This window comes from Ciconia boyciana, chromosome 1, assembly GCF_034638445.1.
Source record: "Ciconia boyciana chromosome 1, ASM3463844v1, whole genome shotgun sequence".
Lineage (NCBI taxonomy): Eukaryota > Metazoa > Chordata > Aves > Ciconiiformes > Ciconiidae > Ciconia > Ciconia boyciana.
In genome coordinates, this window is record NC_132934.1 from 210383087 (window position 1) to 210405386 (window position 22300).

A 22300-nucleotide genomic window follows, 5' to 3' on the forward strand; every position below is an offset into this window, starting at 1 on the left:
TATTGGGCCAAATAATGTATTCTTTTTCTTCTCTCAGCTTTAATTGCAAGAAAATTTTCTAAAATTTAAAACTCTGAACAAGGAAAAATAATGTGCTTGTGCACAAATTCTTGAAAGAAAGATTTTCTACTCTTTTTGCTCTGTTCAAGTACACATTGTATACCAGTGTCTACTTTGACAGAAAAGTGTCTGGCATGTTTTCATATCTATTACTGAATTTCTTTGACCTGTTTCCCAAATTCCAGATTTCAAAACCTAAGGAATTCCCCATAACTTTGACAGATCACCTTCAAAACTGTCCTGGTTTCAGCTGAGGTAGAGTTGATTTTCTTTATAGTGGCTAGTATGGGGCTATGTTTTGGATTTGTGCTGAAAACAGTGTTGATAATACAGGGATGTTTTAGTATAAGCACTACTTAGCAACAACTGAATCAAGGACTTTTCAGCTTCCCATGCTCTGCCAGGTGCGTGGGAAGTTGGGGGGGGGACACGGCTGGGACAGCTGACCCCAACTGACCAAAGGGATATTCCATACCGTATGACGTCATGCTCAGTATGTAGAGCTGGGGGGGAAGGGGGAGGGACGTTCGGAGTGATGGCGTTTGTCTTCCCACGTTACACGTGATGGAGCCCTGCTTTCCTGGAGATGGCTGAACACCTGCCTGCCCATGGGAAGGAGTGAATGAATCCCTTGTTTTGCTTTGCTTGCATGTGCGGCTTTTGCTTTACCTATTAAACTGTCTTTATCTTAACCGACGAGTTTTCTGACTTTTGCTCTTCTGATTCTCTCCCCCATTCCACCGGGGGTGGGGTGGGCAAGTGGCTGTGTGGTGCTTGGTTGCTGGCTGGGGATAAACCACGACACAACTTCTCTTCCCCCACCTCTCAAGTGGATGGACCAGAAGGCAGGGACTGGGGGAGAAAAGTCCGTCTAGTGACCACTATATAGTGATTCATGATCACTTATCACTATATAGTGATTTATGATATTTAAAGATCTTTCACTTGAAGTTCTGCATGCGATTTAAACGCATACCAAATGGAACAGGCTCTATTGCCCTGCCTCTGCATCTTTGCCCAAAGTTTTCTTTGAAGCTACTGGAACCTTTTCATCTTTTGCTCCCTTTCTTTTTTACTTTTTTTTTTTTCCCCAGCTTGCATTCAAAGCCAGTTTCCCCTGATATCCAATAACTGGGAGGAAATGGACAGAAAACTAAATGTCAATAGGTTTTAAGTGTAATGGGTAGGCAAAGAAAGCTCCTCTAGCGGAGTTACTTGAGTTATGTCAGAGCTTCTTTCCATGAGATGTCAGATAGGGAGACAGCATTTGCTCTGACAGCAGCAGAAACTTGGTACAGTTGACATTTGTTCCTATTCTAATGTAACTAGGCATGAGGTATTTTTAACCATTACCTCCTACTATGTTTGCACAGCTCATTCTCTGCATTACACAGACATGCTTTAGTTATTCTTGGGTCTGTCTTCAAACTACCATCAAATGCTGAGGAGGCTCTTGATGTTGTCCTGATGAAGCCTTGATCAGTCCACCACTGTATCAATTTTATAGGACCATTGAAACATCCAGTCTGACTGGCCTCAAATAAGCAGTAATCAATTGTACCTAAATGTCATATTTATTTCAGTATCCCTCATTTTGTGTTTTGTTTTCCTTTAGGTGTACTTTCTCTTGAGTAGAAGTACCTCACATATACCAAGGTTGTAACGGGAACTAATTAACAGCTGCAGAGCAGCGTGCTTACTTGAGACATCAGTGAGATACATGTGTTTAATTTTCAGCATATGCTTAAATCCCAGGGAAGAAATCAATGGGCACTGCTGAGAGCAGTGATTTTGGTGTGCATTATCCTTTCATTACATTACCTTTCCTTTTCAGTTTTCCAAAGCTCCTCACAATCTCGTGAACCACAGCTGCCCCACTCTGAGGATCAATGCCACCAAATACCCAGGAGTCACGGTGGCCTCCCAGGATGACATACCTATCTAGAGAAATTAATTATGGAGGTTTACTTAGAAAAACTTTTTTCCTGCCATAGAGCTGTTAATTGGAAGTAATATCTAATTTTCCATGTAGTTTTCAGGCAACAAAGCTTAATAGTTCATAATATACATGATAGAAAGGCAAAAGACATTTTAAATCTCCAAAGACATTTTTCTGCATTTTCAGCCAGTGCTAAAGAATTTGTCAAACTCAATAACTAGATCCCATAAGACTTAAAACCTCCTAAATTCCGTAACGTTACTTCTATAATTAGAAATACTGCAGCTTTCCTCTGAAGATAGAAACATCTTTCCATATTTTACAACAGTAAGTTTCATGGTAAAACTGATCCACTAATTATATTTGTACAGCACATCAACTCACAACACTAAGGTGTGCTGAATGCAGTATTTCTCTGAATATGTATATAGTCAATCATAAAAAGGGTTGTCCAAATCATGACAGAGATGTGATTAATAAGATCAAAGTCAGACTAGATCTCTGTGCTACTATAATATGGTCAACAGTTGTGTTTCAGGCAACAGGGAAGTGTTGCAGTTACAAGTTAAATGACGTTATTGTCATCCCAGGGATGTCTACATATGTGGTTTTTTAGAGTGTAAAATCACACTGGTTACAAAAGATTGTAAGACAGCCAAAAAGTCAATAGTGGTGAATATGATGTCTTCAGATGGAATGCAAAATCCATTCCTGTGTTATTAGGGAAGAATATCCACTTAAGAATATTCTTTCAATTGCAAAGTTACTTGCCTGAAGACAAGTAATTCTGTCTTGGTTATGACTCCCCCTTGAAAATCAGCATTTACAGTGAAAGTGCTGACATACCCTGAACCATGTGAAAGCTGGTGCAATAAATATTTCAACACCAATGATCATGTAGTGCAATATTTCAGAGAAAAGTATATTCCTCATTTCCCCCTTGTAACTATGAAGTGCATGTAGAGGTCACTGCACGCTCACATTACACTGAAGACAAATTACTTTACCTGGTTCCACTGTGCCTCTGATGGTACCAATCACATTGTAAATCCTTGTTATGTCGTTGCGGCTATGAATGTGCATTTTCACCTTTCTAGGGTATCGGGAAGAAAACCCAAAGAGAAAATCCACCAGATTAGGTAATAAAACAACTTGACACCTTTCAAAAGTGTACAATATAAACTGTAAGGAAAACATTTCGGCCAAATTTACCTTCCATTAAACCAAAGGAAATCTGAAAAGATGTCAGTGTAGTTTTTTCTGGATTTATACTTGTGCAACCGAGAACAGCATTTAGCCCTTGAAAGCTATGTACTGTTATTGATGTCAGTAAGATTTATATGGATAACAGGCTTAGAACTCCAAATTCAAAGATTTTTTGCTAGCAGCTAGTTTTTAAATTTGGAAGAGTGAAAGAAAAATGAAAGCCATCTAATGTTAAAAAGGTAAATAGTTCAAATCATCTAGAGGTTGGTGCAAATCAGAAATGACTCCAGCACAGTTAATACTGATGTGGCAGCTCAGGCAGCAGAAAATCAGACATGAGTTGCATCAAGAGACTTTGTTTGTTTATCTACAACACAGCTGGAGGTGCAACAACTCATCCTCAAGGGTTGCCTGTATATTTTTCAGAAATAATTTTTCATGTGGTATGACTAAGACATAGGGAAAAGGTCAAACAGTTCATACGAAGTCAGTGCAATAGCTCAGCCAATATTGAAACACCTGGACTTTAGTCCTAAACTGTAATTACTAAATCAGTTTAGAAAGAATCTGAAACAATAAAAATGACATTGTAGTTAAAGTTTTTTTTCTGGAAAACTTGACTTGTAGGTTAATATTGTTTTATATGAGGCAATAGGTAAGACCAGAAGCTGGGCCCACATGAATTTGAAAAAGACAACACACAAATTCAGTTCTCAAAAATAATCAGTCTCATCAAATAGTTTGTCAAAGGCGAGATGCTTTTCAAATGAAACTGGTTCAAGACTAGCTAGAAACTAAAGCAATTCAGTCATATCCATCCAATTGATGTAAATCTACTGAAGCTTTGCACTGAGTACATTTCAGCCCAGGAAATGGTCATAATAAAAGAAATGATACAAATAACCTCAGCTACTCTACCTTTGGTCAAATTCTATTGCTCCACCTGTTTTTCTCTGATCCCGAGCACCTTTTCCTTATGAAACAAAACTGACCTTGTAGAATAATTTGTTGTGAAACCAGGACCAACGTTGTAAGATACATTCAAATTTCCTTTCCAGCTACTATGTGGTGGTGCATATCCTCCCATATTACTATTACAAAAAAAAATAAAAAATTATCATTATTAGTTACAGACTTCTTACAATAGCAGCAAACACAAATGAGGAACCAGGAACCACACTTTGTTACGTCCCATGCACACACAGACCACAATGATGGTCTTTGTCTTAGACAATTTCTTTGTCTTAGACAACTACAAGCCTCCACAGGAGAAAAATCTGTCTTTTTAGCTACATTAATACTAGTAAATTAACACAGAGGAATAGTCCTGGGCTTTGAGATCAGCTTGCAATGGCCTATAGCTATCCTGGAAAACAGTGTTGGCCTCCAAAGGTTTTGCATACAAACTGCCTCTTGTAAATGGTCCCTGGAACTTTCTACTGCCTTGAAGTGCATTTGCATTTGAATCAGCAGAGAGTAACTTGGACCATTCTAACAGTTTAACAGCATAGGCAGTTGTCTTCCAGTGCCTGTCCCTGGACACTGTTTAATCTGGTAGCACAGACAAGTTGATGTGTTTCAAAGACATCTAAAATTGGAGAAATATGATCAGTCCAAGTCACCTTTTCTTGTTCCATTGTCAAAGGTGAGATGTTTTTTCTCAGTTAACACAACTGGAAATGCAGTAATTCAGTGGATCGCAATTACCCATACTTATTCACCTGTTCTAAAGGATTTATATTTTTTACATGAATTTCTGAGAAACATAAAAAAAATATAAAAAAGTATGCTGGATGTTCTGGTTCTTATTAGGCAAAATATATTTATTGTAAATGAAAGCACGTCCTTTACTGTAAATGCATATTTCAGGCAAGCTTTATTCCACAAAACACTTCAGCATGTCTTCAAGTCCTCGGTATATTTTTATATAAAAATATGATAGCAGGAATAACTAGAAGTTATGACTTCTCAAGACAAAAGGAGAAAACAAGGACCCAGTATTTTTAGAGGATTTATATTTCATTCATAATTATTAAAACCAAGTTCTAGAATTATTTACAACTTATTGAAGAGAAATATCTAGCTACGTCATATTTATACATATTAATCTGCTCTACCACTACTAGTTGGCAGTGGAAAAAAGAGGTTTTTTAACCTATACCTTTAACTTTATGAGCAGTTATCCTCGTAACAGTGATGACAGTAAAGTTTTAAAGAAAAGACAGTCTGGAGATATATTAGTCCATAAAAGTTTGGGAGGAAATAGGAAAAACACTAGAACAGTGTTAATGAACATCAGGTATGCAAAGACACCAAAGACAGTAAAATTCTGCCTCATATAAAAATAAATAGCTTCAATACTTCAGAGGAAAACCTGCATAGAAAACCAAGATAGAATTTTTTTTTTGACTCAATATTCAAACAGAGGCATCAGACAGAGCAGAATGATTGCTCATGTGATTTAGATACAAAATTCCTATACAAATACACACCCAAGATTCGGTTCACTTATTGCCCTAAACACTTATCTTTGGTACTGTTGCCAACCCTGGTATTTCCTGCTCTGTATCTCTACAGCTGATATAGATGACTACTGCTACATTTTTAGGGGAATGATACACTTGCCAACTCAATCACATCTTATTTTTTTCAGAGAACTTACTTGGTTTGTTAAGATAATTATGAATTTTAATGCTGTCCTCTGGCAAGCTGGTAACCTGTCTTCATATCACTTGCATGTTTAGTAAGCACACTTACTTACAATTAGATGTCTATTAAATCCCCTATAATACTCCAGTTTCTCCAGTGTCCTTATATTAGTTTGCTAGCATAATTTCATATTTACGCAACATAATACACCTGATGAGAGAAAGCGTATGTCTTCATTTAACAGAGGACAGTACAGATACTGTCCCATCAAACATGCATGGCAAGTATTTCCTGGGACAAATGAATGACTTTGTGGTCTTTTTCACAGGACAGGTATCACGCCATCCTCAAAAAATTTTGCCTTTATTCAAACTGAGAGGCACTTCATACCTTCAGTATACTTATCATGATATATTACAAATAATCCTTTCCAGATCACTCTGCACATATCTGATATGTAGTAATAGATAACATGTTTACCTCCTACAGAGAACCTACTGACAAACATACACTATTTCAACAGCTACAGTAGAAGCATAGTGCAAAAGTCTTTTCCCTTTCTTTTCAAATACTCTCATAACTTTCAAAAAACAGTCTGTTTAAAATTCCTGATGTCTCCCATACACTCACCGCAGTAATGACTCAGCATCATGATAGCCAATGGGATGAACTGGAATTTTTGGGAGACCTACACCACTGGCTTTGTCTAATCGGTAGGTGTATTCTGAAAGCAAAAGACAGATAGTTTCATATTTACGACTCTCAGAAGGAATTTGTACAGATCATAGCACAGTCCTAACACCGGAGTCAGGGATAATCATTTCACTTTCCTCGAAGTCGGGCTGACATTTCTTCAGTAACTTCATTCTTTATGCTTTATCAACATGTTTTCAGAGAGTAACAAAGATTCTCCCATAGGGTCTGCAGTCATGCATTTAGAGATGGCTGGAAATTTTAAAATTGTTTGCTAATTTTTTTGCATTTAAATGCTTTCAGGTAGAAATATTTCTCTCCATGGAAAGGAACTTCAGACTAAGCCACAGAGAAAGAACAAGAGCAAAGAGGGATCCTGTAGTCTGATGCTTGGAACATTCAGCTAGGAACTAAAAAAATTTTGCCACTTGATAAGAGATGAAGATAAAATCTTATACACTGGGCTACTGAATATTGTGTTTTGCTGTTTTTGTGAACGAAATGAAGTCTAGGTTTTGTTCTGACAGAACTCACATACAAATCATGGTTTTTTACAAATGAGAATCTTGATTTTCACAATGTGGACAAAATTTGATGTTTGCGAGCCAGCAGGTATGGAATAGCCTCCTCCTTAATACAACATTCACAGGGACTCTTGTTGAGGGAAGCAGATAGGGATTCATCTATGAGATCACTGACTCTAGCATGAAGAACCAGAAATCTTCCTCATGGTCTGCTCCTGCCATGCTGCCATTGTGAATATGTATCCTCTTCCAGCTCAAGTTGTGCTGGCTAGAGGCGACCTTCCCCATCACTTAGGGACTGCTCTTCTTGAGGTGACTGCCTCCCTCAGATATGCTGGCTCAAGTGCTGGCATGAATGGTTCTTAATGCATTTCAGTCAAAATGATCTGGGTTAGGTGCTAAATGAAAAAGCTGAGGCAGAGCTCAAATGAGCAGCTGAGGAAGCATGAGGTGAAGGTGATGAACCAGTGGGGAATAGTCATCTTCTCAGGAGCCTCAGCTGCAGCCCGGTGACATGAGTCCCAGCATGAAAGGTCTCAGCATTGCCAGGAGGGACTCTTGTGGAGGGAAAGCAGCCCAAATCCTGCAGAAAGGAGAACTGCAAAAGCGAAGAAACCTGTGAGCTGTGCAGGCTGGCTCCTTGCTGACTTACTGATGAGAAGCAGAAAGGAAAGACTAGGGCTTCAGCTGTCGAAAACTTGTGTCATGATCTCTGGGCTGACTTGGCTATGTCTGTGAAGTTAAGCAGCCCAGCACTGCACTATGTGGCTCCCTTAACATCCCCTCACTTTCTCTCATGCACCATTTGCAGAAGTGTCCTATTGATGTGAAGCCCAAAGCTCCCTCTTCTGAGCAACAGAAAGACCAGGAAAAAATGTGGTTTATTCCAAGGGAAAGAACATCCCCATTACCTTCCCCCTCTTCCTGAAACCAGACCCTAAAAGCATGACTCCTCTAGTGTCACTCACCTTTTGCAGGATAACCTGGTGTCAGAGGATCCCCTGCCCCATTCAGGTTTAATACATTTCCACGCTGGGCTCCTCCACCTGGAAGGTTCCAGCCTTTTGGATAGGGATCTGCTCCTGGGGCGCAGTAGTCAGCAGGGTCAGAGTACAGAATAACTCCCTTGGCACCTGCCAGTTCAGCATTCTTCACCTGCAAAGCACATCTCCAGTCCCTATCCAGTCCTTTATAGCTCGACACAAGAGTTCAAGAGGCAAAAGAAAGTATTGTAAGTTACAGTGACTGTTCCTCAAGGCCTTTTACAGTGCTTGGGCTAAGTAAAGGGCCAATAACTGTTTCATATAATTAAATTTCCTGAAAATATATATGCAGATATCAGGTTCCATATGAAAGTAAGAGGTTTGCTGTTGCTTTGAATTTTAGTTAGGAGATAACTGCAGTAACATGGAAAACAATCCTTCACTATCACTACATAACCTGATTTTGTATTCTGTCATCCAGATCAATACAATCAACTGACTGTTGAAATGTACACATCAGGATGGAAAAAACTGTATCACACTGACGCAGCTTTATCTTTCAGTTAGCGATGTATGCACCTTATTTACCTAAATGATCTCCTAACATATCTCAGGGTTCAGACTACACAGCAAGATCATTATTGGAGAGCTTGAAACTGTCTTTGGCTGTGAACAAGACTAACTCCAAAGAGTGTGTAACTTAGGCTTATTATGGCAGAAGGACTGACTTGTATGCTGTTTTGATTTTTAAAAGTGTTCTCATGCAACTTTATTATTGTATAATCCTGGTTGGTGGAGAGAGAGAGAGAAAATATGTCATTCTGAGATCCCAATCTGTTTTGCCACTAGATAAGACAGTGATGTATAGTGACTGACTGACAACTAATCCTCAACAGTTTTAAATTTGGGTATTTTAATTCAGAAATACCATAGCTTTTTTTAGGAAATACAGTACTTCCCTTCATCTTCTATTCTATTCTTGCACACCATTAGGAAGTTGGAAAATCACAGTACAGTTCTCCAGATTTTATACAGACTACCGAATTCTTCAGTATATAAACAGTCATTAGAAATACTACCATAAGAATGAACATTATCATCTTTTTGTGTCAATGAGGGCATGTAATTTCCAAATCATGGGACAACTGCCTCTCTAGATATTAGTAACTCTGAGGTGTTTCTATTTAATTTTAACAAAAGATTCGTAGACAGCAATACCTTCTTCAATTTTTAAGTCTTTTCCATTCAGATAGTATCTTTAAGAGTGGTAAACAACTTAGTGAAAATATTATCTGACCCAGAATACGAGTTACATGTCACTTTTCACTGGTGAAAATGGTATGTATGTAAACCAGTGAGTTACGCACTTAAAAGCTCACAGATTAGTCAACAGCATATAGTAAGAGTTGGCATTCCAGTGAGGAGCTTCAGTGTTTGACACCCTTAGGTAACTGAGAAATACAAATTATAGTCCTGCCCAAATTAGGGTCAAACTAATTTTTGTACAAGAGCCAAACACATTTAAAATAGACTGTCTTCTTACACCCCTATTGAGGAAATAACTTGTGTATATGCCTGAAGTGTGCACATGATTATGTACTTTCCTGTCAGGCCATGGAAATCTGCAGAAATCTGTAGTTTAAAAATATTTATATGGTAGGGACATTGAATAAACAAATACAGAATTTAAAATAACCTCCATATAGTTATAGTCTCTGCCTGGTGTACAGAAACCATTACAAAGAGACACAATATAGGCTTCTTAAAGCACAGTTTAACCAATAGGGAAGAATAGTCTAGTTCACTTCAGAGTTAGAGTGTATCACCCAAGAATGTTAGTAATATTTTGAAACAATTTATAGTATGCAAATGAATATAAAAATATGTAACATTTTCCAACTTATTTACTTTTATCCTATAGATGTATTATTTAGATATTAAATATTTATTTTATATCTTCTACTAAAGAATCATCTTTGAACACAGCTTTATGAAAAACTCAGTTACACTAAAATCTCCAGAACTCTTTAGGTAAGTGTTTCAGTCTCTTGAAATCAACTGAAGGACAGCACAAGTAACATTTTTATATAGAGTCATTACCTTATTTCCTCTGAAGATCTTCCCATATCTGGCAATAACAATCTTTCCTGTACAGTTAATGCCCATTTCACGTTCTAGCTTAAAGAAGTCCTCAGTGCGGCCATAATTCACATACACTAATTCACCCTGATAGAAAGAGGTAGAATTTGAAACAAGAATGTCAACGAGCATGTCAAACGGAGGATGTGATCTAGTGAGAGAATAAGATGAGAACAATGAGCTGTGGGACTGGCTCTGATATGAATTCTTCTTTGATCATGAGACAATTAGGTATGCAAGTGACTTCTAATGAATTTAGACTCCTACCATCCAAAGCTGCCAGACTTTGTCCTCAATGGAGAATGTTAAGATATAACTCGTGAATCAGAAACTTAAGAGTAAGTGTTCAGAGTACAGCATTTACTTCTCTTCATAGTCTGTTTAAGCTGTAGTCAGTCTCGGACAAAATACTTGGAGGTATTTTGGACCCAGACACCACAGTAAATATAAATTGTATTTTATGCAGTAGACTGAATGATGCCAATATCCTATGAAATTCTCAGGACTCGATTCTTATTCAATACAGCAGAAGCTACAGGTGGTTGACTGCCAAATACACCCTGCACATGAATAAAGTATTCTTCATGATTGTATTTCAACCATGTTATTCAATACTTGATGCGTGATTCATCTTCCTTAATGTCAGCTGCCTAAAAGTTATGTGCATTGTCTAAGAAGGTCCTGTAGTGTACTCCATAGCCACTGAAGAGCTAGGAAGTTCTCTGAGAACTCACCCTTCCGGAAGAATTCACTCCAAACCTGTTTTAAACACCTATTTTAGGAAGGAATAAATTGCCCTCTGGATATACCTCTCATTGATTATACCTCAAAGACTGTTTTAGAGTAAATGCCTATAAAAAGCCTAAAAGACTGCTTTAGGAAAGATGCCTACACTTTCAGACAACTAAAATTAGGTGACAGGAAACTCTTCCTTAGCGCATTTCTCCATATTACCAGACACCTCCAGAGAGATCTTCAATTTAATTTCAAAAAGGTATAAGCTTAAATCTCTTATATTGATGAAAACTGCTGACTAGACATTCAGGTGGTCTCATATAACAGCACACAGCATGTCCTGATAAGACTGTGGTACAGTCATTTTGACTGTACTAGTTTCATCGTTAAACTGCTCAAGTTGCAATTTCTTCTTAAATTAAGCAAAATGAACTCAGTTAGGATAAATTCATGAAATAAAGGGGACTGTATGTAATAAGGCAAGCAGTTTCACACCTAGTAAGATTCTGGTCCTCTCTGTTCAGGGAATAATTCATCAACACAAGGATTATTCTTGAGGAGGCTTTTCTGAATTTATGGAGTAGTTTTCCCTCTCAGTAAAATCAAGTGTAACTGTACTGAAGTCAAGACAGTTCTTCCAGTCCATTTAGATTAAGCAAAATGGGAATTTGGTCCTCCATTCTAAAATAATTTATTTAGAATATCTTGTACAGAATACCTACATTTGTAGGCTATTGTATTTTTTATGACAAACACAAAAATGTTGATTTCAATAGTTTGGCTTACATAATTGCAGAGCTGTAATTATAACAATTAATAGCAGCCTGCTGGGTTCTCATATTCAGGGCCCTTGTTCTACAACGAAGTGCAAAACAAGTTAACTTGAGAGCAACATTTTATGGTGAAAACCTGTTCGCACTTCATGGGGTTTTTTTAAATAATGTGTTCGATTAAGTAGATGCCATCACGTAAAGAAAAGAACAGTTCTGATCTTTAGAAGAAGGTCTCATAACTATATCTGACATAAAGTATATAATCCATATTCATAGCATTTTTCCTGCTGTTGCAGAATAATTCATATTTATTCAATATCTAGATTTCTGAAACTACATTAAAAGGTACTTTATTTGAAGATATTCGATATATTGCATAGTAAATCAGGCTTCCTTAATTAAATTCTAGTAGCATCTCTGAAAATTCTTCATCTTTAACAGGACTAAGAACTAGATCGATGCAATAAATTTCTCATCAGAGCATTGTGAGAGTTTTGGATCAGAATTTCCTAGTGATGTGATGAAATCCCTCATGTTTATAGAACTACTACAAAATACAAGCTTTGAGAATGTAGTGTGGACTCATAAAATGTCTTGTCTGGGCTCGTTTAGTATAGTTAGAGATCTCAAGCACACCTCTTACTCGTGACCACCATTAACTAGATGGGAGTACTTTTGCCGTCACTTAAAAAGGAAGGGAAGAGCAGAATTTTACCATTATTTATGATGCTAATGTTCCTACTACTACTGTCTGTCAGAATGTGACTTCGCTACTTTGTCTGCTTTCTGCTAAATATTTCTGTTAAAAGAAGTTTCTGCTCAAAGCTTAATTTTTTTCATCTGACTGTTTATTGGGATTTAGTTGAAATACACCACACAGAAGAAACATACGTTTTCTAACAATCTGTATTAGAGACCAGGATATATTCCATTTTCCATCTACTGAGAACCAGAAATGAGTGAGAACTACTTCTAAATCTCTGCAGGGTCTCACTCTAGCAGGCAAGTAGCTACTATCCCACTCTGATAGTATTTAACCTTCAAAACACAGTCAATGCCACTTTTTTTTAAAAAGCAGCTGCAGGAAAAAGTAATAGTGCTAGCAGCACTGAACTGTATTTCCACAACTCCCTGATTAGAGCACTCACCCAGAAAATGTCAGAGCTGTGTTCTCAGCCTCTCTCAGTATGAAGAACTTTGATCCACTTCTCCCACTTTCCAGGAAGGTGGCCTACTTGTGAGACTACAGTTAGCCTGGGGTGCAGGTACTTTACAGTGTTCTCCCTTCATTGAACTTGGCGCTTTATGCAGCAATCGTTTGCAAAATTAATGAGCAGAAAGAGAACCTATGACCGACAATTGCACTTGGCAAGTTCCAAACATCTCTCTCCACAGCTTAGTTCAGGTTTTTAATAGAATGGCTTTTATCATAAAATACATAAACAGGCCTGGGAGAACTCAGAAGAATCACAGAATTGTATAGGTTGGAAAAGACCTTTAAGATCATCGAGTCCAACCATAAACCTAACACTGCCAAGACCACCACTATACCATGTCCCTAAGCACCTCATCCAAACGCCTTTTAAATACTTCCAGGGATGGTGACTCAACCACTTCCCTGGGCAGCCCCTTCCAATGCTTGATAACCCTTTCAGTGAAGTAAAATTTCCTAATATCCAGTCTAAACCTCCCCTGGCGCAACTTAAGGCCATTTCCTCTCATCCTATCACTTGTTACCTGGGAGAAGAGACCAACCCCCACCTCTCTACAACCTCCTTTCAGGTAGTTGTAGAGAGCGATAAGGTCTCCCCTGAGCCTCCTTTTCTCCAGGCTAAACAACCCCAGTTCCCTCAGCCGCTCCTCATCAGACTTGTGCTCTAGACCCTTCACCAGCTTCGTTGCCCTTCTCTGGACACACTCCAGCACCTCAAGGTCTCTCTTGTAGTGAGGGGCCCAAAACTGAACACAGGATTCGAGGTGCGGCCTCACCAGTGCTGAGTACAGGGGCACGATCACTTCCCTACTCCTGCTGGCCACACTATTTCTGATACAAGCCAGGATGCCATTGGCTTTCTTGGCCACCTGGGCACACTGCTGGCTCATATTCAGGCGGCTGTCAACCAACACCCCCAGGTCCTTCTCTGCTGGGCAGCTTTCCAGCCACTCTTCCCCAAGCCTGTAGTGTTGCATGGGGTTGTTGTGACCCAAGTGCAGCACCCAGCACTTAGCCTTGTTGAACCTCATACAATTGACCTCGGCCCATTGATCCAGCCTGTCCAGGTCCCTCTGCAGACCCTTCCTACCCTCAAGCAGATCAACACTCCCGCACAACTTGGTGTCGTCTGCAAACTTACTGAGGGTGCACTCGACCCCTTTGTCCAGATCATTGATGAAGATATTAAACAGGACTGGCCCCAACACAGAGCCCTGGGGAACACCACTTGTGACCGGCCGCCAACTGGAGTAAACTCCATTCACCACCACTCTTTGGGCCCGGCCATCCAGCCAGTTCTTTACCCAGCGAGGAGTACACCCATCCAAGCCATGAGCAGCCAGTTTCTCCAGGAGAAACCTGGAGTAAAAAGAGCCCTGAAGCCACTGAGTATTCCCACTGATGAGCTATATACGTGCTCCCTGTTTGCAGTACAGTTGCAGACAACTGCTCACTGGAGAACATTAGTGCTAACAGCACTAGCTAGGTACCTGGAGCTTTTGTCAAAGTATTATGCAATAAGACGAACATAAGCATCATATTTTGAAAAGACAATCTGTCTTTTATTTGTTTTTTTTCAGAAGCAACGTTCTTCTATTTAATTAAAGTAAAATCATTTTCTAAAGAAGGAAGCTGCAGCTTTTAAACCTTGTTTTTATTATTTCCCATATCCCATCACTTACTGTAGCTCTCCAGAAACCAAATAAAGCAGTGAAGTTATTCTGTCTTTCTTTGGGGATATTACGCTATGATACAAAGTCAGAATCCATGAATTTTACCTTACATTATGTTCCAAAATTCCCACTGCAATTCTTGAAAGACTCAAAGCTGTAATATCCTAGGGTAAAGACTATTTGCCTGGTTCTCCAGCTTCCTTTGAGTATCTGAGGCAAATGAATACAGGATACCTTTTGTTTTGTAGACTTGCACAGCTTATTAACAAACTTTAGAAAGTACATGACTGTAATACCGGGCTGTGTGAGTAAAAGCATTGTCAGCAGGTTTCAAAGTCAGATCCAGCTTTAAAGCAGAGATAGGACCAGATGACCTCTAGAGGGCCCTGCCAACCTACATTATTCTATCTAGACAGGAAAGATACTGAGAACAACAATAAAAATTTTTAATCTTACAAAATATTAATTGAAACCACTAATGATCATAGGATAGAAAACTCCTGTTACACAGGGCAGCTTTATAAAAGAAAGTCCGTCAGCTGGTACCATCTGTATAGCAAGATAGAAAGGATTAGTGTTAAGCTCAGATCACAGCAACATTTTTACCACCAGCTAGAAATGCTAGCAAAAGCCTAGCATGTTCAAGCGTACCGTACACTGTGCAGTTATACCTGTCAGTGTCAGCCTTGGGCAAGGAGCATTTTGAAAATTAGGTTGTTCATTTGGCTACGTAAATATAACAGTCTTATTTGTTCACCAAGATGGGAAACAATGGTGCACAGTCACAGAAATATCTGGAGAAGCTTATGGCAGCTGACAACATTAAAGATTTATTACCATATTTTTTAAGGAAAAGGTAAAAATAAAATCCACTTCTGATTCAGACTAGAGAAAAAAATTAAACATGTATGTATGACTGCTCAAGTTGAACACTGCTCCATCACAAAACTCCCCAGAACATCAGAGCTAGGACCTCTTTCCTACTAGTGACATGTCAGGTTTTCAACTAAAGCCTAAGACCCAGGAATTTCACATTATTCTATGTCGCTCTATGCTATGCTGTGCTATGCTACGCTATACTACACTATGGTATTCCATCTTTTCTATTTCTATTATTTCTATTTCTGTCCCTATTTCTATTTCTACTTCTGTTCCTATTTCTATTTCTGTTTCGTTTCTACTTCTACTTCTTTTACTCTTCTACTATGTTACCTCAGGCATTCCTTGGGCTGAAAACGCACTGTAGGGTGGCACCACATCTCTAACAGCCTCATATCCTGGAGGAGAAGGCTCAGATAATGATGTGTTGAAAATCTAGTGGGAAAGAAGAAAAGAAAAAAAGTAAACCAAGCAATATGGAAAAGAAGTACTGTCTATTCAGGCACATTTCACGTGCATTTGCAGTTTAAAGGACTCTAGTTTTAGAACTCTAAATGAGGAGTGGCCAAAACTTTAGCAAGCACTGGGCATCCTTTTCAGTATGCAGGTTCAATGTGTGATCTTCCAAATCCCATCTCCACTCTTCACACAGAATCCTGCTTAAATGAACAGAGCGTCCCTTAAGGTGGTCTCAGTACAGCACATAAGAAGATAGATCAGAATGGTAAAAAATGCTTGCATTCTACTCATCCCTGGAGCTTCTATGAGCACTAGAAGTGCTCCATAATGAACCGATGTTACTTGTGACAGTACATCTCGAGGCATAAACTCTAATCTTCAAGAAACTGAATTTACCACAATTACCAATACTGTAAAATGAATCAATGCAAAAAATGATGCTGACCACAGTTGTTTTCCTCTTTCTAAATAACAGAACAATTTTTAAACAATTGAATTACATAAAGTAATTCTCTTACATAATTCTCCTTTAATCCACATATGTCAGTATGCTATATGAATTAGGGTAATTATTAGTATTCCTAGCACATACATTAAGAAACAAAGATACAAAATATAAAAACAAACTGGAACCTCTCATTTCTGTGAGCTTTGGATCAGGCCCAACAGCATTAACCAAGTAGACTATAGCTTTGCCTCCCAGTCTTCCCAGGTGTGTGAAGGTGATTTTGTTCCCTGGTTGCAAAACCTGGTGTTTTCTGTACCTCATTTCCATGCTCATCAATTATTGAGATGTAGTTGGGCTTAGTGTCATCAGGATAAGACAGCAAGACATCATAATGAACCAACTGAACAGAATCCAAACCAAACTCCTTCCACTCAGCTTGGATTTGCTGTGCCAGATGCAGATTCTCCTTTGTTCCTGCTAAGTGAGGAAGCCGTGTAAAATTGCTAGAGAAAAAGAAGCAATGAGTCAGGATCAGGCATTGCAGCTCATAATCAGACTCCTCTTAGCCTAGCTGGAAATAAACTCCCTAGAGATGACCAGATGTACCCAGGATAAATAAGGACCCAGACTCCTCTGCATCTCTGCTTTCACCTGTCTTACACATAAGTTGAGGTAAAGGGTTTCAGGTTGCCCTGAGTTATCACAGGTGTTTGTATCTTCCTCACAGTGTGGCTTAGCAAGAATGGCGTGATGACATCAGCTGTGGGGTCTTGTCCTTGCTTTACTCCTTGTCTTCTGGGTGACCTTAGGCCAATCACTCCTCTGCACAATGAGACTGACCTTCCTTGTGAAGTGATAAAAGAATTGAATATACTTATCTTTGCATATTCAATTTAGAAATGTGCATAATTACTCTGATCCCTACTTTTAATTAACTGGATATTCTCCTTGGATCCCACTGTTCTAATTAATTTTGGCACAAACACTGATTTATCTAAAAGTTCACTCCGAGTGTGTCTTGTTGGCAAATAAGAGAGAGTTCACAGTGGCTTACAAAAAAGGAACAGAAAAACTCAACAGCTGGTAACTTAAAAGTCACACAGCATGAATAACAAACAGTGAAAGATACCATAAATAGTGAGCAGCCCATTGTCTGGAAAAAAAATTGTCCAGACCATTGAAAAAGCCCAGTGGTGAAGTGAGCCGAAGAAACTCACAGCTGAATGGCGTTGTCATCATGATGTCCTCAACCTGTCATATGACCATGCCATCAACATGCCACAGAAGCATGTGTCACACCAGCTGGTGTTAATGAAAGAACTTGGATCTTCAGTAAGGAAGGGGTATTAGATTGGAAAAAAAATTAATTCTTGAGTTTGAGTGAGAACAAAGCCATCAAACAAAGGACTCTGAAAGAACTATACACTTAGAATAGAATAGAATAGAATATTTCAGTATGAAGGGACCTACAACGACCATCTAGTCTAACTGCCTGACCAATTCAGCGCTGACGAGAAGTTAAAGCATGTTGTTAAGGGCATTGTCCAAATGCCTCTTAAACACTGACAGGCTTGGGGCATCGACCACCTCTCTAGGAAGCCTGTTCCAGTGTTTGACTACCCTCTTGGTAAAGAAATGCTTCCTAATGTCCAGTCTAAACCTCCCCTGGTGCAGCTTTGAACCATTCCCATGCGTCCTATCACTGGGTACCAGGGAGAAGAGATCAGCACCTGCCTCTCCACTTCCCCTCCTCAGGAAGCTGTAGAGAGCAATGAAGTCGCCCCTCAGCCTCCTTTTCTCCAAACTAGACAAACCCAGAGTCCTTAGCAGCCAAATGCTGCTAAATAAAACCATGTTCCTCTGATAATGTCAACATCTAGTACCAACACTGTACTAAAAGTCCCTGTTACAGTGACAGGACCATTTTCTGGATGACATACTGAACCAAGAGCACAGTTCTGTGTTATTGTTAGAGCCAACGGCTGTTTTCTGTAAGAGTTAGGAATGTTTAAGTCTCATGTTTTTATTAAAATTTGATTTATGCAATAACATTCTCCTGTATTATATTCCCATTTAACTGAGTATTGTGTTTTTCTTCATTTCCTCTTCTAATCTGTTGACTGCCTGTACTGGTAGTTCTGAGTAGTGATTAAGTATCTGCCTATTTCACCACAGAGGTGGCTGCATCACAGTAAATGAGGTACAATGTTTCCTGTTGGCATAGAGACAGGGAGTTTAGAGGGCAGAAAGCATTCCTTTTACAGAGCTGTTGAACAACAGTTGACTTTGTAGGAGCCAAAACACAGGTTAAGACTGTAAGAAATCCTAAGTCTTCAGTTTTCAATGTTTATATAGTCCAGGACATGGCTGCTATGTAGTAAAGAGAACATATTTTCCAGCTAATTTATTTGCAATAGTTTGTGGCAAGTGCACTTAAAATGAAATGAGTGGAATTGCCACAATCTTATAAACCAAAAATGTTTTTTTAGTAATTTAGTTTTGTAGCAAGATACAACTTCGTGCTATTTAATCAGGCTGGGAATTTAAGGCAAACCTGAATTTGTTGATTAGTCCTAAAATAACTGATACTCTAACACTTTCTTTACACAGAAAGTAAATTTCTATCAATAAACTATGACTTCTGGTGTATTACTGACTGGAATAAATACAGGTTTTAACAAATACTACACTCCCCTAAGAGAAAAATAATCTGTTTACAAGATCCCTAAAATAAACAAATAATAGTGCATCAGCTTCCTTGTAGTTAAAGATTCCAAGTTACAGAAATTAAGAAATTAATTACAGTAATTAAACTGTAATAGATTTAAAAAAAATTATATTGTCATCTTCCGTTGTTTGAATTTTCAAGAACAAATGTTAGCAGCTTTTCTTTTAGGATTTAATAAAAGAACTAAGAGTACATTTAGAATCAACTAATTTGAGTCCTAAAGGGTAGATGAGAGGAAAAAATAATTGGGAAAAAAACATGGTCTTAAAAAAGACTCTGAAGCTTTAAGATTATTAGATTTATTATGAGCAGTGTAATGTACCATCAGCTAACTAGCTGGTATCTACTACGTCTGTTGTAGCTATTCACTGTGCAGAGGGAGAGAGCTTGGAAACATATCTTTCTTCATGAAAGTGAGTACAAGGTCGGAATGGTAACAGATTAACACATAAATTTGGTCACAGTATGAAAACGCGTGAAGGGAGAGCAGCAATAAAGTATTAAAGCTTAAGCTGTAGGAAGAACTAAAGGCTTGAACACTGGTATGATTTTATTCTCTTTTACATTGATGTACTCCACTATTTTCCATTTAATCTCTCATGGTTTAAGTTCATTCATACAGCCTAATTTGAAGTGAATGATTTTTCCATAAAAACCAATGTAAGATAAACATTGTTGTAGACTGAAAAAGGACACATAAGAGAAAGGCTGAACCTCTACATCATTTTACAAGCATTCACCAAAGGCTGACCAAGAGCTTGGCCAGTTTTTAACTACTTTAAGTACTGAGATTACTGACAACTCCTCAACTGTTTCCAACACAAACAAGAATGAGAGGAGCTGAGATGGACTATTTTGTCAATCACAGCTCACTGGGACACATTAGATAAAACCTATGGCCAAGAACCTGCACAACATCTTCTGTCTGCTGGCATCCTTGGGCTGGTTCCTTCTTGAATTTTTTTTGTTTTCTTTTTCTGACTGATTAGTCAGAAATTACTTATTAACATTACTTACTAAAGAAACTGCTTGATGTTTTCAGCTTTCATTTCAGCCATAAATGCCACCTTCATGTCCTCATGAGGACTCACAGATGTCTTCTCTTCTGTAGGTTTTGCAAACCAGCCTGTACAACACACCAAAATACAACAGTAAAAACACCAGAGCAATATTCCCACAACACACACCATTTCTCTTTGGTATCACCACAAGATTTTCACTGTGTATTTTACAACTGTTTTTATCTCAGCACAGACAAGCAGCCACAACCTAAAGCAGGCTGCACAGTGATGGCAGTGGCAGTCTCCCACACAGTAAAGAGGACTTATTTACCTAGGTAGATATTGAGAGGAATAAAATACTATATTATATTTATTCATCACAGTTATTTTACTGTAGATGCTACGATGACTTATCTATCTTCCTTTAGCACCAGAACATCATGCTGTCAGTCATGTTAGTCGTATCAGTCACCTCAGTAATAAGGCAGCAGCTTTACAAAAATGCAGAGAAACACAGACACCCTTTGTAAGGAACAGATGTCTTGTATCTCTTTTCTCACTCTCTGGTCTGTCTGGCTCTTATTCTGGAACCCTTCCCTTACTGTGCAGGCACTACCAGAGTAAGTGATGAGAGGAACACCTGGCTAGAAAGAAAGTGTTTCTGACATCTGTTTTTATTTTTAAGTCAGAGACTGGACAATGTTCTGAGCAAATGCAGCAGCAGTTACATGCGTAGTGCAAATCAGAGAACCAGTGGGGAGCAGAGAGCGGGTAACAAGCTGGCACCAGCGGGGCACTGGCCACTGGCACAGCAAAAAGCTCTTTCCACATGAGAGAGTAATGCAGTTAGGGCGTCCCAATGGCACAAACCCCAGGTACATACCAAAAGGCATTTCAAAATACAAGTGGCTCTTTTGTTTTCCTTCCCGGTCCATCTGTGAACCAAAGGGAAGGTAGGGAGGTGAAAAATCTTGTGGCAGCAACCCCCAGGCCTGCGTGCTTGGGCCGAGGGGGAGGTGGGACATTAAATTAAAGACTATTTCACCCCTCCTGTCAGCGCTCCTCCAGCCTCGTATTTATCCTCCCACTTCTCTGGTTTGGGCTAGTGCGGTTTCAGTGCAGCAAGGTCAAGGGGCCTGTCTTCCTCCTCACAAACCCAGCGCCGCTGCTCTTGCGCATAGCATAACTACTTTATTTAAAAGGAAATCGAAAAACAAGTCAAAAAGACACTCTCAACAAAAGACCCCTTCTCCTGCGGAGGAGCTAGAAATCCCAGCAGGGGTGGGTGACTGCACCGGCCGGGCCCGAGGGGTAGGAAGGGAGGGAGGCGTCGGCCGGGCCGAGCACGGACTCGCCTCGGGCACCCCTGGCACAACGCCCCGGGCGCTGGAAACCCTCCCGCTCCTTCCCCCCACCCCGCCCTTCCTCGGCCCGGCTCCGAGCCACCTCCCTCGGCTGGAAGGGCCGGGGGTAGCCCGAGAGCCCCCCGGTCCGAAGGGAGGTTAGTCTGCACTGTACCGATGAGGAACCCGAGGAGGAAGAGCCCCGCCGCTGCTCCCAGGACGACAGCCCAGAAGCGGCCTCTGGCTGCCCTGGGGCCGGCCGGCTCCGTGACGGCGCCGAGGGACGTCCACATCGCTGCCGGCCCAGCCGCTCCGCGCCGCTCCCGGCAGCACCCGCCTCGCCGGTCCCGGCAGCACCCGCCTCGCCGGTCGAAGTTCCGTCGCGGGCCGGCCCGCCCCAGCGGCCGCAGGCGGTGGGCGGGCGCCGGCCGTTGGTCGCGGCCCCTTCAGCGGCTCCCGCTTCAGCCCGGCCGCCTCACAAGCACGCCCGGGGCCGCCCGTGAGGGCTCCGCTCTCCCCCACCGCCCAGGGAGAAGACCCTCCCGCCGTCACGCCCGGGCGAGGCGGGAGATGTCGGCGCCCGTCCGGGTGCCGAAGCCGCTGCCCGGGCGCTTGCCGCTCTCTCGCTGAGGTCTGTCCGTCGGTCCAGATGTGCCCACCTCCCCTCTGCCTTCCCCCTTTCTCCCTGCATGTCCTAGATATCCTGCCACCCTATATTTCTGTAACTTGCTACAGAGTGGGGTGAGGAGGTAAAGGGATGATTTCGACACCTGGTTCGCCGTGGCTGTGTCACACAGAGCTGTGCCATGCCGTCCTCCATGGGTACACGCCAGAGTGGCAACACCGGCTGGGCAA

The 22300-nt window shown here is 40.3% G+C and overlaps 1 protein-coding gene across 2 annotated transcripts in view; it reads right to left on the reverse strand.

Annotated features, from left to right (window-relative positions):
* The window catches only part of LOC140646583 (putative N-acetylated-alpha-linked acidic dipeptidase), a 45765-nt gene extending 23841 nt beyond the window's left edge, over positions 1 to 21924 (reverse strand). For both annotated transcript variants that reach the window (XR_012040494.1, XM_072850744.1), the window contains exons 1-10: positions 21621 to 21924; positions 20119 to 20227; positions 16690 to 16876; positions 15800 to 15901; positions 10155 to 10280; positions 8040 to 8226; positions 6485 to 6578; positions 4198 to 4296; positions 3007 to 3092; positions 1882 to 2001 (exon numbers count right to left, since the gene is read on the reverse strand). Coding sequence is in view for 1 of the 2 variants with exons in the window: in XM_072850744.1 (XP_072706845.1) it covers positions 1882 to 2001; positions 3007 to 3092; positions 4198 to 4296; positions 6485 to 6578; positions 8040 to 8226; positions 10155 to 10280; positions 15800 to 15901; positions 16690 to 16876; positions 20119 to 20227; positions 21621 to 21738 (1228 nt within the window). In the remaining variant the exon portion in view is untranslated. The remainder of the gene's footprint in view (positions 1 to 1881; positions 2002 to 3006; positions 3093 to 4197; positions 4297 to 6484; positions 6579 to 8039; positions 8227 to 10154; positions 10281 to 15799; positions 15902 to 16689; positions 16877 to 20118; positions 20228 to 21620) is intronic.
* Between the last annotated feature and the right edge of the window lie 376 nt (positions 21925 to 22300).